Raw genomic sequence first — 16,965 nt, 5'->3', positions numbered from 1 at the left:
TACCTGCGTCCTTTTTTTTTTCTCCCACTGAATGATTTCACATCTTTGTATATGCAGTATAGAGTAGAGTACTCTACTCTATGAGATCAACAAAGGTCTACTCAGTAGACCTTTGTTGATCTCACAGGGGTAATTTGGTTGTCATGGCGGTGTTGTAGCTATGAAACACAGGGCGTATACAGAAAAAGAGGCACAGCTAAAATATTAAATTAAAATGGAGAGTATTAAAGCAGAAGATTTTGCACATGGTTGTACTCTTCCCAATTTCCTGTGCTTTATTTTCTGGACCAGAAAGTAGGTGCTGTAAAGTAAATATGACATTTTTGTTAAAAATAAATAAAAAAAGTAAAGCTTTATTCTAATTCTAATTCTTAACATAAACGTTACAGTATAACGTTTTTTCTTTTTAATAACTAACTATTTTTTTTTTTTTTTTAGAAATAATGAATGAAAAATCACTTACATGGGTAAGGTATAGGCCTACTATATATTTTTTTCTGTGAAGCACTTTGTGACTTGCTCTTAAAAGGTGCTATACAAATAAAGCTTTATTATTATTATTATTATTATTATTACAGAAATCATGCTTGTCCCTCTAGCGTGCAGTCTGTGATTTGAATAGCATGATGAAAGAGCCACATTTGATGGGATTTGGTTAACACATTTTCAGTTATGTGGCATTCACTACATTGAGTGCCACATACACTATATAGTCTCCACTCGCCATAGGCCCACTAGGGGGCATGGTGGTAATGCCTAAATCAACTTGTCTACCACAGAGGTACAGTTTCAAGTCATACAAAGCGATGCTAAAGATGTAATAGACCCAAGAAAACCTTAAGGCTTGTTTCCATTGGGGTCCTGTGTGTGCACACTCAATTCATCGAGACATTTAAAGACAAACACTATAATTATTATAATTATAATTAATATAATTGATTACTTCTTATTTCAAATGTCAATTCTTTTTTTTTCTTTTTTTTAATCTTTGCTCAAACAGCTCTCTTATTAATCTTGAGTAATTTGCTGTATGTCTGTTTCTTGCCTGGGTTTTTAGAATAATAAACTTGTATTGTTTTCTCTCTCTCTCTCTTTTCTTTTCTTTTCTTTTCTTTTCTTTTCTTTTCTTCTCTAAATAAAGACATATTCATCATGAGTTGAGTGACAGTGTAAATAAATAATACTGATGATGGGGGTTGATTATTTCTGCCTTCAGGGCAGCAGCATCATCATCATCACCACCACCATCATCATGATGACAGCAGGTGAATCCAGATCGACTCAGGCGGACCATTCTTGGCTCGATTACGCCGCACTGTTGTTAAGTTTGTTTTAAAATGGCGGCGGAAGCATCGGCACAGGTATGTTATAATAGTGTTGATGGGGGGGATAATACAGACCGCGACTCAAGTGTTTAGTTTTAAAAGAAGACGTAGAAGAAGAAAGGGGGAAAAATACAGAGACATTATTTACACCCTGAACGCATTAAAGAGCGGCGCGTTTTCTCACCGCCGCGACAGAACATGGCAGTTATTAACGTTTATAATGCAATAGTGCCGATTGAGGAAGCGCTGCTGGGCTGGCTGGCTGCCCCGGCTTTATATTATAGGAAACGACAAGTGCACTACTTTACGAACAACAAGAAAGTCCAGTCCGGTGTTTATACTTCACTTCACGTGGCATTTGTTTTTATTTATTATAGTTTTGATTGACTTGCAAGTTAATTATTTTGTACATGTGAGTGTGACAGACAGTCTTTTAAAAGTCATGCCCCTTTTCTTTCTTCTGTCCTGTCAAAGCTGTGAGGAGGAGGAGGATCGCAGGTGAGGGTTGGTTGGTTGGTGCAGCCACAATAAGGCGCCATCATTCGCCTTATCATCATCATCATCCTCATCATGGACCGAACATCATCATCCTCATCCAGCCAGCAGCAGCGGCTGCAACCTGCCCACCTGTAGCATCACCATCAACCAGTCCAGTCCAGCATGGCACAACACACCGCCAACGACCGGGGAGAAGAAGAGACACAGAGTGGTACGGTTGTGTGATTCTTTAACTCAACAACAACAACACTTTAAATTTAAACTTTTCAAAGGGCCCCCGAATTTGATATGAAATAAACACGTAAATACGACTATGGGACCACCACCACCACCCGATCTAAGAAATGTTTATTGTTAGACTTGATGCCAATTAAGGACCGGAGATAAGAGACACAAAGTGGTACTATAGATTCTTTCTCTCAACACTTTAAATTAAAACTTTTCAAGGGCCCCCAATTTGATAATTGGGGGCCCAATAAACACATTAATACAACTATGGGACCCTCCAATCTAAGAAATGTTTTTTTTGTTAGACTTGATTTGGTATGATATGCTCTGTCATTTATTATAGAGATAAGCAGATAACTGTGAAAGTCTGATTATCCCATTATTATATTGTTTACTTAAGTACGTATGTACGTATACTTGCGTAAGTGAATAATGGTGAAGATGATTTATCGGTTGTTTAGGTGGGGACTCCCTTAAGGACCCCCTAGGGTCCGCAGACCCCTTGTTGAGAAAGAGAAAGTGTGTGTGTGTGTGTGTGTGTGTGTGTGTGTGTGTGTGTGTGTGTGTGTGTGTGTGTGTGTGTGTGTGTGTGTGTGTGTGTGTGTGTGTGTGTGTGTGTGTGTGTGTGTGTGTGTGTGTGTGTGTGCGCGCGTGCTAGTAGTCACTTATCTATTCTTACAGATAGCTACTTATAGTATCTAGACATCGGTGTCATTCTAGGTATCCAATCAGGGAAAATTAGCAATTAATTGGGTCCAGACTCCACGTTTATTTCCTGTGGAAGTGTTCTGTCCTGTGTTGTGACAGGAAATGCACCCAAGCTGTTCCCTAGCAACGTAGTCTCGCGTTGCCAGACTGTTTTGCCTCTCGCAATTTTCAAAAGCTTCCGTCATACAGTCAGGAGCAACGGAAATTCTATCATAAGTAAAATGTAAAGCGGAAGTGTCTTTACAGTCGTGCCAATTTATCCTAATATAAATAGAAATCATCTAAGCATATATAGCTTGGTTGCTTAGCAGAAATGGAAATAAAAAAATAAGCTCTAAAGATATTTTTAAATATATTTTTGTGAACGGAAATGACAAACGGATTACTTGGATTTTGGGAGGTGTAGTTCCAGACTCTATATAGCATTCGGAGATTGTGGAATAGTTATCTGGCTACGCGAGACGACTAGGGACGCAATTCCACTGACACAAAGGTCTATAAAGTCAGCATTACAAGAGTAGTCTACCAGTGTTGTTTTCGTCGACTAATACTATGACGAAAAAGGTTTTTCACTGACAAAAACTACATAAAAACTAACCCATGATGACTAAAACTATGACTAAATATACTGACAATTTCGTCAACAACTAGACTAGACTAAAATTAGAAAGGAACTAGTGGACAAGAGATACAGTATAAGTCATTTTACACTTGGTTGCATGCGACGCGTTGTGAGCTTGTCTATGTGCTATTTTCAGCAAGTGTAAAAACAGTCATTACGACAGCATCAACGCCCGCCAAAATACATTTTAGTTGACTAAATCAACTGTAGATTTAGTCGACTAAAATCTTAGACTAACACTAAAACATTCCGGGTGACTGAAACTAAATGAAAATTATTGAAGAGACTATATGACTAAAACAAAAATCAAAATTTGCTGCCAAAAACAACACTGTAGTCTACTGAATCTGAACGACGTCACACAAGCGGCATGGATGACGGCAGTCCTGGACAGCCGTCCATTGTATCACACAAAAGTACTTTTAACCATGTGTCATTTTCACGATTGAAAAAAACACACATCATCCAGACACATCCAGGCCAGGGGATGCGTGCGGCTTGCAGTTCTGCTACTTTTGGTGCTTTTATGTGACGGTGTAGTATGTATGATCAAGTAGGACGTATAGGAAAAACACAAAAAGGTAGAATACGTTGGAGATAAGAGGTTTCTGCCCAACAGCAACGAATTACAATTATTAATTGGCAACGATGAAGATGAATCGACAGTGGCGTGCACAGACATTTAGAGGGGCAGGTGCTCAAGTTAAAAAAGGGCACCTTGTGCAGCGTGTGGAACCGGCCGGTTGCCTTAATCCATTTTGGGCGGGAACCCCTTTTGGTGTTAGCATTATGTTATGCTTTAGCTATTGAAAAATAGCAGATCTACAAGCTCATAGCGCGCCACCGAGTGGCGCGCTATGAACTTGTAGGTCTGCTATTTTTGAAAAATCAAAAAAAAAGAAGAAAAAAAAAAGTTTTTCTTTTCTTTTTTTTTCAAAAGGGCACATTGCCAAAAGGGCAGGGGGTGCTCTAGCACCCCCTAGTGTCTATCTGTGCACGCCACTGTGAATCGATCACAGACGCCGAGTCCGACCTTTTCCTAGCTGTTGTCAACGTGTTGGGCAGAGACCTCGTATCTCTATATCTCAACTTTTTATGTTTTTTCTGTAAATTACTTTATCATACAAAAGTGTCACACAAAAGCAGCGAACAGGGCAGATCTACAAGCTCACAATGCGCCGTGATGTGGATTGGCTATTTTTTGAGGGGAGCTAGCCGCTCCTATGGCCAGCTTTGAGGGTTTGTGTAAACGCAAACATTGTCCTAACACAAACATTGAATGCCATTGACAATGAATGGCCAGTTTTGAGTGTTTGTGCAAACACAAACATTGAATGCCATTGGCAATGAATGGCCAGTTTTGGGTGTTTGTGTGCAAACACAAACATTGAATGCCATTGGCAATGAATGGCCAGTTTTGGGTGTTTGTGTGCAAACACAAACATTGAATGCCATTGACAATGAATGGCCAGTTTTGAGTGTTTGTGCAAACACAAACATTGAATGCCATTGGCAATGAATGGCCAGTTTTGAGTGTTTGTGCAAACACAAACATTGAATGCCATTGACAATGAATGGCCAGTTTTGGGTGTTTGTGTGCAAACACAAACATTGAATGCCATTGGCAATGAATGGCCAATTTTCAGTGTAAACATAAACATCACGTAAACACAAACATTGAAGACGAAGGTGAGGATGCAAATGAGATGATGTATGATAAGAGCGCCGCTGCACTCTTATCATACATCATCCACCCTACGGCGACAAGTCTCGTGCCACGGTAGTCTGTAGTGCAGGCAGGGAACAAGCCTTTGCTCTGTCTGTGTCTCTGTCTGTGTCTCTGTCTCTGTCTCTATCTGTGTCTCTGTCTCTGTCTGTGTCTCTGTCTGTGTCTCTGTCTGTGTCTCTGTGTCTCTGTCTGTGTCTCTGTCTGTGTCTCTGTCTATGTCTGTGTCTCTATCTCTGTCTGTTTGTGGTGTCTCGTGCCACGGTAGGTAGTCTGTACTCTGTAGCGCAGGCAGGGAACAAGCCGTGGCTCTGTCTGTCTCTGTCTGTGTCTCTGTCTGTGTCTCTATCTGTGTCTCTCTCTGTCTGTGTCTCTCTCTGTCTGTGTCTATGTCTGTGTCTCTATCTCTGTCTGTTTGTGGTGTATCGTGCCACAGTAGGTAGTCTGTAGCGCAGGCAGGGAACAAGCCGCGGCTCTGTCTGTGTCGAGGCAAAGTCTACTGGGGTCACATGACATCATGCTGCTGCCGCTGCTCAGGGTTTAAAGCCGAGGCCACGGCTGGCGGATTAATTCACTTAATCACATGAACCCTAGTGTCCCTGTTCTGGGCAGCGTGTCACGATAGGTGAACATTTAGCGAAAATAACACATCTAGGTGTTGTGTGTCACAAGCTATTTTCACTATTCGATATACAATGAAACATGTAGGGTTTAAGACTTAAGCCCTACAAAAGTAGGTTAAGCCCTACAATGTAAACATTGCTTTTTTTTTTGCTTTATTTTTTTAGGGAAACCTCTTTAACCACTTAAACTTTAAGTGGTGAAAGAGCTTTCAATATAAACATTGCTTTTCTTTTCTTTTTATTTATTTTACTTACCATATTTCTACCGTATAATGGTAGCAAATATCACAGTATTCCCTATTATTATCATTATTGTTTAAAGAATAACAACCCATGGCCAACTTGGTTGCAACATTTTGCTTATTGCTAACAGTTGGTTAATGCCGTCACATTACGTTACCACTTTATATACTTATTTATTATAACGTTGATTGCACTTTAGATAATCCACAGCTGTGTTCCTCTTGCTACTGAATCGCACGTCCCGCCCTGCGCCGCAATGTTTGGAGTTTCTTTTCGCTTTTAGAGTTACACTCACTGTGTTTCATATCCAGCTGTAAGCAGCAGGTGGTGCAGTCAGGAAGCAACTGTGTGTGTGTGTGTGTGTGTGTGTGTGTGTGTGTGTGTGTATGAGTGTGTGTGTGTGTGAGTGCGTGCGTGCGTGCGTGCGTGCGTGCGTGCGTGCGTGCGTGCGTGCGTGCGTGCGTGCGTGCGTGCGTGCGTGCGTGCATGCGTGCGTGCGCTCCTGAGCGTGGATATCCCTTTGTCCCCCTGCTGGAAACTCCCCCGTAGCTCATCAAGATAAGATGCACAGTCCCGGCTGCTGGACTGCTGCAAGCATATAGACAGTAAGCCCTGTTTAAACACAAGTCCACCGTGTGTGTGTGTGTGTGTGTGTGTGTGTCTGTGTGTGTCTGTGAGCATGCGTGCGTGCGTGGAAAGGCCATCCTCCTATTCTGTTTGTGCAGTGCATGATCCTGTCAGTTGGATTTGACTCGTATTGAATTGGAAAACGGAAGGGACTTCACTATTCCCTCTGTGAGGCTCTCGGCCATGTCTTATCAGCTAGCAGTGGCCTCCTCTAGCTTCCCAGCTGCTGTTCAAAGCATAGACCTGATGTAGTCCCCACTAGGGAGTCGGGACATGTTCACATTTCATCCTGGGTTCCAGTTACAGCCTGGTTACTGCTGGATCAGCTTTCAGCCTCCCTCATGGCTTTCCGGCTGTATTGTTTTGGCCCTTTTACTGTCCTGGTGTGCGAGGAGTGAGCCGGTAAGCTGGTTTTCCGGTGCAGACCGGCTTAAACTGTCGTAGAATAAGCCTAATTTGGATGTTGAAACTCGGACAATTTGTGGGTCCAGTCAGTCAACACACACGCACGCATACGTATGCGCACGCACGAACACACACACACACACACACACACACACACACACACACACACACACACACACACACACACACACACACACACACACACACACACACAACGATGCCCCCTTGCCCTTTACATTTCCATGTGTAACACACTCACAGATATAATGTGGTTTGCACTGTGCTAAACCATATACACCAGCAGTAAAAGCATCCTTTACACAGGAGGTCGCAAGCTGATCACATTTCATTCAAACTACCCTGTAGTTCAACCGTAATCAGAATCCAAGTCCCTATCAGAGCCGTTCGACGGTTCGAGTGACTTCCTGACCCTCAAGGTTCCATTTGCTAACTCAGAGCTATGAGGCAAAGCAGCTTTCTCTGTCACTGCTCCATTTGATTGGAACGAGCTCCAGACGTCCCTAAAACTCGGATCGCTGCCTTCCTGAGGGCACTTCAGGGAAATGATTTCTAGCACTTTTGCTCAACAATGGAACTGTTTTAATTAATTCTCGGTCTATCTGTCATAGTTCTTTTAGTTTTTGAGTACTTTCTGTCTTCCGATTCATATATTTGATATTGCTGTATTTAAATGTATATTGATGATTTTGTGTTAGGTATTTTGGCTACATTGAAAAGTTGTACTAATTGTACTCCTTCATTGGCCCGGAGTCTCTCAGGGGGTCTATACTAATATGACCCCAACTTTTTCCCCTCTACATCAAATCTCTTTTTCTTTATTTTTTTTTTTATTTTTTTATTTTTTTAAAGAAGTAAAGTAAAGTAAAGAATGACAGGAAAGAGGGAGAGAGAGAGGGAGAAGGGGAGAGACATGCAGCAAAGGTCGTCATGAACGGAACTCGAACACGCAGCGCGCTGTCAGGCCAGAGCCTATATCTGGCATGCGCCTAGACCACTAGGCCAGCGGGCCTTAGAATGAGAAAATAAACTGGTTGAACTTAATTGACTAATATCAGCGGACATCCTGGAAAAGGCATCTAGTTTGTTTCTGTTCTATAATAATGTGCTGGTCTGGGTGTTTGTGGTCTTTCAGGCGCGTCCGGAGGGGCCATCATGGAGAACGGCTCAGCGGTGAAAGAGCAGACGTCCACCACTACTACACATCATCATCCCGGCCCCGACCACCACACACACAACCACATCAACCAGCAGCAGCACCGCTGTCCCACCGAGCCCCCCAGAGCGTCCCCCCCCTGCATCCAACACTCCCGTCCCAGCTACAAGCCCTCCTCCGCCCCCACCACCACCACCACGCCCATCTACTACAGCAGCCCCCAGAAGAGCGGCGGCGGCGGCGACGACGTAGATGATGCCGACCTGCAGGAGGACAGCCATAGCCTGGCGTCGCAGGACTCCGGCATCCCCACCCTGGAGATCAACAACCCGGAGCCGGTCTCCCACCACCCGCGCCTGGCGGGCGCTGGAGACCTGGGCCGGGCGTCCGCCCCCCAACAGCACCACCAGCACCACCACAGCGACAGCCCAGCCACCTTGCCCCTGGACCAGCCGACGCAGGACGCGGGTGGCGCCCTGCACAAGTCCTCCACCTTCCCCCGCAGCGGCTACGACTCGGCTCGCCTCTTCAGTGTCGCCCCTAGGTCATCTGCGGCGGCCGCGGCGGGGATGGCAGGTATATAGACGAGTACATTTTCTGTTCACACAATATATCGACCTTAAAAACTGAGCACAAATATTAATCTGACGCATGTAGTATCGGTTTTGACGCTTTACTTGATGCAAAGGAAATTTGCATCAAGTATTTGCATCAAGTATTTGCATCTCTCTACTTAAACTTCACACTTCTACTGACAAACACAAACAGAACAGAACAGAAATCTAGACATCAATAAACAGAGCACCGAACACAATATCACAAATGGACCCTTATGGGTCCATTTGGTTTCATTTTACACTCTCAAGAGTTAAAACATTATTGTAAACATCTGACATTACTTAAGTTAATTTACTCAAAGTCTACACAATTAGAGAATGTAAAATAATTGTTATTTTGATCAACGTTTGCCTGTTATCTCTCCTAATGGTACCAACATCAATACAGCACGGAAATGTGGACATATTCTTTAGTTTTGGGTCTGAGAGGCTAAATGTCATCAAACGGTGGTATTTGTATTTTTTGTATTTATTTATTCAGCACAATATAAAAAACAACACAGTGAGCATATAAATATAAGAGGGGTAAAGTGCTAGGCTGAGGCAAAAAAACCCAAGGGGCTTATACGAGGCCTCTACCTATGTAAATGAAACATTGTACAAGAAATATAGAACATCCAGAAGACATAGTTGCAGTATATAAAACAAGAACAAAACAAAACAAAAAAACAGCAAGAACATGATTAGAGTTATAGGTTATCTACATGATTAGAGAAAAGAAGAGATGATACAAAGAGATATAATTAAGTAATTAAGTAATCTGGTCAATTAAGTGGGTCCTAAACTTATGTTTGAAGTTTTTCAATGAAGTAGAATTCGATGAGATTGCTGTATAGGTGTTCCATAGCTGGGCCCCCCTGTATCTGATGGAGAACTGACACAGACCAGTTCGGAACTTTGGGAGATGTAAATGATTTGCCTGTCTCGTATTGAAATGGTGTACATCACTGTTGAACTGGAAAAAGTCTTTACATGGCAAAGAAAATGAAACTGGCTGGAACAATACTTTGAAGATAAAGTTGCAGGTTTGGTATGTATTTAAATAAAAAATTGGTAAAATATTATCCGGCGTCCGGCGTGGTCTCAGATGCAGAATAAATAATGGACCTTTTGATATGAAAAAGGTTGAAAACCAGTGATTCATCATAAGCTCATTATCATATCGTGACTCTTACAGTGGGTGGCGGCGGCGGAGCGCTGAACAACCGCGGCGACAACGTCTCGGTGGGCAGCGTGTCCAGCCTGAGCACGGAGCTGTCGGCCACACTGTCCGTCTCCAACGAGGACATCCTGGACTTCACCGTGACCTCCGACTCCAGCGCCATCGTCACCCTGGAGACGGACCACAGCGGCGCCCACGCACACTTCTCGGACGTGACGCTGTCGTCGTCGCCGCCGTCGTCACCCGGAGGAGACCTGTGGGGCGCCGCGAGGTGGCCCCCGTCGCCCGGAGGTGACCCCTGGGGTGGCCCCCGGTGGCCCCCGGGGGTCACGCAGCTGGAGGAAGAGGGCAGGCGGAAGAGGCTGGGACCCCTGGCTAGTTTCTTCAACAGGTAATAGTTTTGAATGAATACAGTATTTATTTTTGAGTGGTCTTCCCCACACACACACACACACACACACACACACACATGGAGGAGGGCTTGTACAGTACAGTACAGTACAGTACAGTACAGTACAGTACAGTACAGTACAGTACAGTACAGTACAGTACAGTACAGTACAGTACAGTACAGTACAGCACCACTCACTTCAGACTGGTCAGATGTTTTTTATTTTATTATATTGTTATCATATGTTATATGCACAGCTTTGTGTGTACTTTGTACCACGGAAATGATTTGATTGGCTGAGCACGGAATGTGATGTATGATGATAGGAGCACCCCCTCATTTCACACGAGTAGCTGCACCAAAAAAAAGAGTGCTTTTCCAATCGAAATCGTGTAAAAGAAATGAGAACTTGTGACCAGTGGTGTTAACCTTTGCTGCCACTTGGGGCTGCCATCGTACGCAAAGTGTGGAAACTCTGTTGCAGCTTTAATCAGAGCAGACCACATACAGTACATAACATTTGTCAACAGACCGATATAAAATGAGAGCAGTCAGCTGACATAAAGAACCTTAGATCCTCAGGACAACAGACTGCAGTGTGACTTGAAGAATGGAGGAGAAGCAAGCGCTGCAGTTTAGTAGTTCAAAGTAATAAAGTGATGGGTGCACCGTGCACGGTTCAGGTAGATAACAGTCCATGGAAAAGAATACTAGCGCTCGTAAATCACGAGATTTACGCTGAGGAGTAAGGCCTCCGGGCCGAAATATCCCTATGTTTGCTTGCTGCTGCCTGGAGGAAAATGAAAAATAAACAGGAATCCTATTGGCTATAACATGAGTGCTCGTAGGTATTCTTTTCTATCAACTGCAGTGTGAGTCAGACACTACTCACACTGCAAAGCAGCAGTGTACTGTACATGGACACTACTCACACTGCAAAGCAGCAGTGTACTGTACATGATAAATACAGTGGCAACAAAATGCATGGACATTTTATCAATCCAATGCAGCTGGTGAGGCGTAACTCGGGTGTAACAGACCGACAGGCATTACTTCGACAACACCGTCGCTCCTGACATGCGCTGCCGGTTACACCTAACCCGCTCTGTGGGTTAAAACTCACCCGTGGCCCCCGACTAAAACTAATCCCTGGCAGGTTAAAACTCAGCCGTGGCTCCTGACATGTGTGGCAGGTTAAAACTAACCCCTGGCAGGTTAAAACTCACCCGTGGCTCCTGACATGTGTGGCAGGTTAAAACTAACCCCTGGCAGGTTAAAACTCACCCGTGGCTCCTGACATGTGTGGCAGGTTAAAACTAACCCCTGGCAGGTTAAAACTCACCCGTGGCTCCTGACATGTGTGGCAGGTTAAAACTAACCCCTGGCAGGTTAAAACTCACCCGTGGCTCCTGACATGCGTGGCAGGTTACAACTGACCCGTGGCAGGTTACAACTAACCCGTGGCAGGTTAAAACTAACTAACCCGTGAGGTTATAGGTTTAGGTTTTGGGTTTTGTGTAGGGTGTTGGACTCATGACTGTAGGACCAAACACGAGCACCCGGTGTAACCACCCACTGCACTCGAGGCTTGGCACCTGGCACGACGATGGAACGGGGAGGAAGGAGAATTGGCAATTTGGAGAGTTTCACTTCAGTTTAGTTACTTTAGTTTCAGTTACACACTTTACTTTCTCACGATCCGTTAACAGTGAGACAGTCGTCGTTGTTACAATTGCGTTTCCATTTTGAAAGTGTTTTTTTTTTTTGCTCCACAAAACAATGACTTCTATTCATTATGTAGTGGCAGATCATTCACTGTGTCCATGAATGCTTCTTGTGAGTCATTTCTCATTTTCTACTACCAGGCCTGACTGTGCAGTAACTAGTCAACCCCCCTCCCCTCCCTCCATGAGAGTCAGTCATGCACTGCACTTAGCCTTTGTTTGTGTGCAGCAAGGTCTGGACTCTACTTCACTATGCTTCTTGGATAACAATTGCAGGTTTACGTTTATTGTGCTGTTACAAACTTTGCTCAAGGTCATGCTGTTTAAATGTATACACACACACACTTCCTGCCTCTGGTCAAGGACTGTCTAAAGAGGACGAGACGCGAAGACCGTACGGGCGCTGCCATGTTGCTTATGGTGCTCCATGGAAGGAAAGAAACATGCGCAATGGGCTATATGCAGCCAACACTTCCGCGTTCAGCTTCCTTGGTCTCAACTGCGCATGTTTCTTTCCTTCCATGGAGCACCATAAGAAAGTTTAAAGAAACATGGCGTCGCCCGTACGGTCTTCGCGTCTCGTCCTCTTTAGACAGTCCTTGCCTCTGGTAAAGCAGGTAGAACATGGCTGCCCTTGGATATGACCCCTACTAGCATAATAACACTCTCCTCTCAGTCCTCTGAAGCAGAAAGGCTTCAGCGGGCTACAAAGCCTACAACTCTGCTATGCCTTAATTGGCCCTAAACAATGGCAGGGAAGCTAATGACTAATAAAACCAGGTTCAAAGGGTTGCTGGTTTTAAAAGGAACAAGAAAGAACTTTACAAGTGTTTTAAAACCCTGCAATAGCCAAGTGATGTAAATCATTCTCTATGTGTGTGCCGTTGGCTACACAAACACCCACATCACATATGAATGCGAAGGGACCGTATACTCAAGGCATGACCCCAATGCAAACAGCTTGAACCTAATGCACCTGAACTTTGTTCCACAAATCGCACTGTGTGCAATGTCCATGCACAGTGACAATGCTACATGCACTATAAGACATAGGTTCCCAACCGCTGGTACTTGTACCACTAGTGCATAAATGGGCAACTGGCGGCCCAGGGGCCCACATGCGGCCCCCACCTTCACTTAATGCGGCCCTCAGGTTAATATCAGAATAATACTGATATATTATTGATTTCAGCTGTTACAATTCCAAACATGCAAACATGACCCGCTTTTGTATGTCCAACGTGTTTGGATTTAGTTCATAAAGTTAACATAACTATAACTACATTCATTTTAAATTAAATAAAAATGTTATTTTTCAGGATTTTGCTATTTGTTTTTAAAGCCCTAAATGGGCTGCCCCCCTGTACCTGTCAGAACTCATTGACCCTTATGTTCCGCCCAGACCCCTCAGGTCAGCTGACAAGCTACTGCTAACCGACCCCAAAACCAAATACAAGATGAGAGGTGACCGGGCCTTTGCAGCGGCCGGCCCTAGACTCTGGAACAGCCTACCCCTCCACATTCGTTCTGCCACCTCATTAGAGGTTTTTAAGTCCCTATTGAAGACTCACTTTTTCTCTGTGGCCTTCGACAGTGCCTGATTATGTAAATGTTATACTGTCCATAGCTCTATTTTCTTTTCTTATATTGTCTCTCTGTTTCTCCATATTGTTGCACTTTTGTTATGTACTGTTCTGTCTTTTCTATTTTTGTCTCCACCAGGCCGAAGGCATGGTGAGAGAGTATGTTTTGCACTCCGTCCGTGTGTGTGTCCGTGTGTCCTTCCGTCCGTCCGTTACCAGCTAATCTCCGGCACCGTTAACCCGGTCGATGCCAAACTTTGCACACACACTCCCTAGATGCCAACGATGAACCTCTGCCCCGCATTTTCCAGAACGGCCTGTTATAGCGCCACCATGAGGCAGCTTTTCACATTTGTTACCTAAAACTGCACCCATCTGCGTGAAACGTTGCATGCACACTCCCTAGAGGCCAAGGACAAACCTTTGACCTGCATTTTCCGCATCTGCCTTTTATAGCGCCACCAGGAGGCCGACTTTTGTAAAACACATTTTTGGATATTACTCCTCCAGATTCTGTCCACAAATCGTTACACAGTATCTCTATGGTCATGTGCTCAAGTCGGATCTGTCCGATATTTCATATTCCACCCTAATTGCCTACAATTGCCTTTCACAGTTTGCAAGATTGCCCCGTTTTGAACAAAAGCCTCAAATCATGAACACAGCATGCAATTTACGTGAAATCTTTCACACATTTTCTTACTAGGCTGAGGAATATATCCCACCCTTTTCACATTGGCCTGTTATAGCGCCACCAACAGGTTGATTTTTGCAAAACAGGTTGATTGGAACAAAATGCCTCAAATCATCCAATTGCCATACAAGGCAAACATGTTTATATTACTACTAAACATTTTGCCAAACATCTCACACAGTCCTATCCTCCTGGTGGAGACCTGTGCCCAGAAGGGCACTTTTTCTAGTTCTAGTTCTGTTTTGATTTACTTTGATTTGCCATGCTTTATTTTAACAAATCATGTTAGTGTCATCAGATTTCCTGTGATTTTTTTTCTCTGGCAATCTTTCATTGTCTCCACCAGGCCGAAGGCATGGGGAGAGAGTATGTTTTGTCCGACCGTGTGTCCGTCCGTCCGTCCGTCCGTCCGTCCGTCCGTCCGTCCGTCCGTCCGTCCGTCTGTGATCAGCTAATCTCCGGCACCGTTAACCCGGTCGATGCCGAATTTTGCACACACACTCCCTGGATGCCAACGATGAACCTCTGCCCCAAAATTTCCAGAACGGCCTGTTATAGCGCCACCAGGAGGTTGCTTTGTGCAAAACAAGTTTTTGGACAGTACACCTACAGATTTTGTCCAAACATCACGCAAATTGGTACACAGTCTCTCTAGAGCCATTCAACGAAACGGGTCTTTCAGATTTCTCAGACTCCCTCCTGATTGGCTAAGATTGGCTTCCAAAGCAAGCAGGAGTGCTCAGTTTCAAACAAAATGCTGCAAATCATGAACACATCGTGTGATTTCCGTGAAATTGTGCACGCACATTCCCACTAGGCCCAGGAAGAAATGCCACATGAACATTTTCAACTCAGCCTCATGGTGGCGCTATAACTGGCAGAAAAGTGTTTTTACCTCTAACTGCACGGATCTGTGGATAACTTTGTATGCCAACTCCCTAGAGGCCAAGGAAAAACCTTTGCCTGGAATTTTTCACATCTGCTCTTTATAGCGCCAGCAGGAGGCCGACATATGTAAAACACATTTTCTAATATTACCTTCAGATTTTATTCAAATTTCACGCAAATACACATGCTCTCCATAGTCATGTGATCAAGACGGGTTTGTTTGATTTCTCATAATCCACCCTCATTGGCTACGATTGGCTTCTAAACTTTTCAGGAGTAGCCCGCTTTGTACCCGTTTTGTACAAATCGCCAGAACTACTCAACGCAGCGTCCGATTGTGGTGAAACTGTGCATGCATATTCCCACTAGGCTTTGGAAGAAATGCCACTTGACAGTTTTCAAATCAGCCTCATGGTGGCGCTACAACAGGCCAAGCCACGTCACACACACGCACGCATGTACGCACACGCACACACACGTTTATATTGCTCCTAAACATTTTGCCAAACATCACACTCCTGGTGGAGACCTGTGCCCAGAAGGGCACTTTTTCTAGTTATACCTGTACAGCACTTTGGTCGACCATTGGTCGTTGTGATATGTGCTATATAAATTTGAGTTGAGTTGAGTTGAGGATTCCAAAAAAACAAACAAAAAAAAAACATATTTTTTTCAGGATTTCAATTCAAATATAGCAAAAATAGCCGATCTACAAGCTCAAAACGCGTTGCGGTGCGTATTTTTGCTACAGTAACATAATATACAATGTGGCCCTCTGGAGTGAGTGTGGAAATATAGTGGCCCTCTGGAGTGAGTGTGGGAATATAGTGGCCCTCTGGAGTGAGTGTGGAAATATAGTGGCCCTCTGGAGTGAGTGTGGAAATATAGTGGCCCTCTGGAGTGAGTGTGGAAATATAGTGGCCCTCTGGAGTGAGTGTGGAAATATAGTGGCCCTCTGGAGTGAGTGTGGAAATATAGTGACCCTCTGGAGTGAGTGTGGAAATATAGTGACCCTCCATCGACAAAGTTGCCCACCCCTGCACTAGTGGTACTTGAGCCCCCCTCCCTCTGGTGGTACACAGAAGAGTCGCCTAAAAAAAGGAGAAAAAAGACAAAAGTGGAATGAAATAATATGTATATACAGGTAGTTCTTCTGAACAAGCAATTGGTTGAAATAGGCTCTCCAGTCGTGCTGAAATGGGCATGACAGCACACCTAGCCGTTAATAGAAGATTTGAGAACGGATTTAAATCACATTAGAAATATCATCAGTTGTGCTGATTAGTGATTAGACTGAGTTTTGTCAGAGCAGCAGCATTATTGGCTTAGGAATGGAACAAAAAGGGCAGGTATACGCTCCTGTGTTTTTACCTATATAAATACATAATAAATGTTATTTATTATTATGGTGGTACAAATATTTTCTTAGGTGGTACTTACTGTACTGTATAAAACAGGTTGGGAACCAATGCTATAAAGTACACTACATCTGTGTGGTGTGCACAACAACAATACAGCGCCTGAGGCAATAAAGGCATGAGCATTGAGTGCAGAAGTGGCATTGAGACAGACGCCTGCGCTGTGCCTGTTGGTAAGTGCTGTCCCAGGACAACTGGCGTGACGCAAGGGAGACATTTCTCTCACCCTCCGTTGCGTATGTATTATGGCGTCGTATTATTACGTTCGACTCTGCAAGGCACTTTAGTTGAGGAGGCAACAAGGGAATT

General features: G+C 44.1%; 1 protein-coding gene across 1 annotated transcript in view; it reads left to right on the top strand.

The window, feature by feature from the left end:
• Positions 1-1,320: 1,320 nt before the first annotated feature.
• tbc1d14 (TBC1 domain family, member 14) overlaps positions 1,321-16,965 on the top strand; it is a 70,348-nt gene continuing 54,703 nt past the window's right edge. The window contains exons 1-4 of the mRNA XM_079490965.1: positions 1,321-1,361; positions 1,800-2,034; positions 8,159-8,755; positions 9,974-10,349. Of these exons, the coding sequence (XP_079347091.1) occupies positions 1,986-2,034; positions 8,159-8,755; positions 9,974-10,349 (1,022 nt within the window). The 5' untranslated portion in view covers positions 1,321-1,361; positions 1,800-1,985. The remainder of the gene's footprint in view (positions 1,362-1,799; positions 2,035-8,158; positions 8,756-9,973; positions 10,350-16,965) is intronic.

The sequence above is a fragment of the Electrona antarctica genome (assembly GCF_951216825.1).
Source record: "Electrona antarctica genome assembly, chromosome: 21".
In the NCBI taxonomy this organism is placed as follows: domain Eukaryota; kingdom Metazoa; phylum Chordata; class Actinopteri; order Myctophiformes; family Myctophidae; genus Electrona; species Electrona antarctica.
The sequence above is the reverse complement of the archived record's forward strand: the minus strand, read 5'-3'. Positions and strand labels throughout refer to the sequence as shown.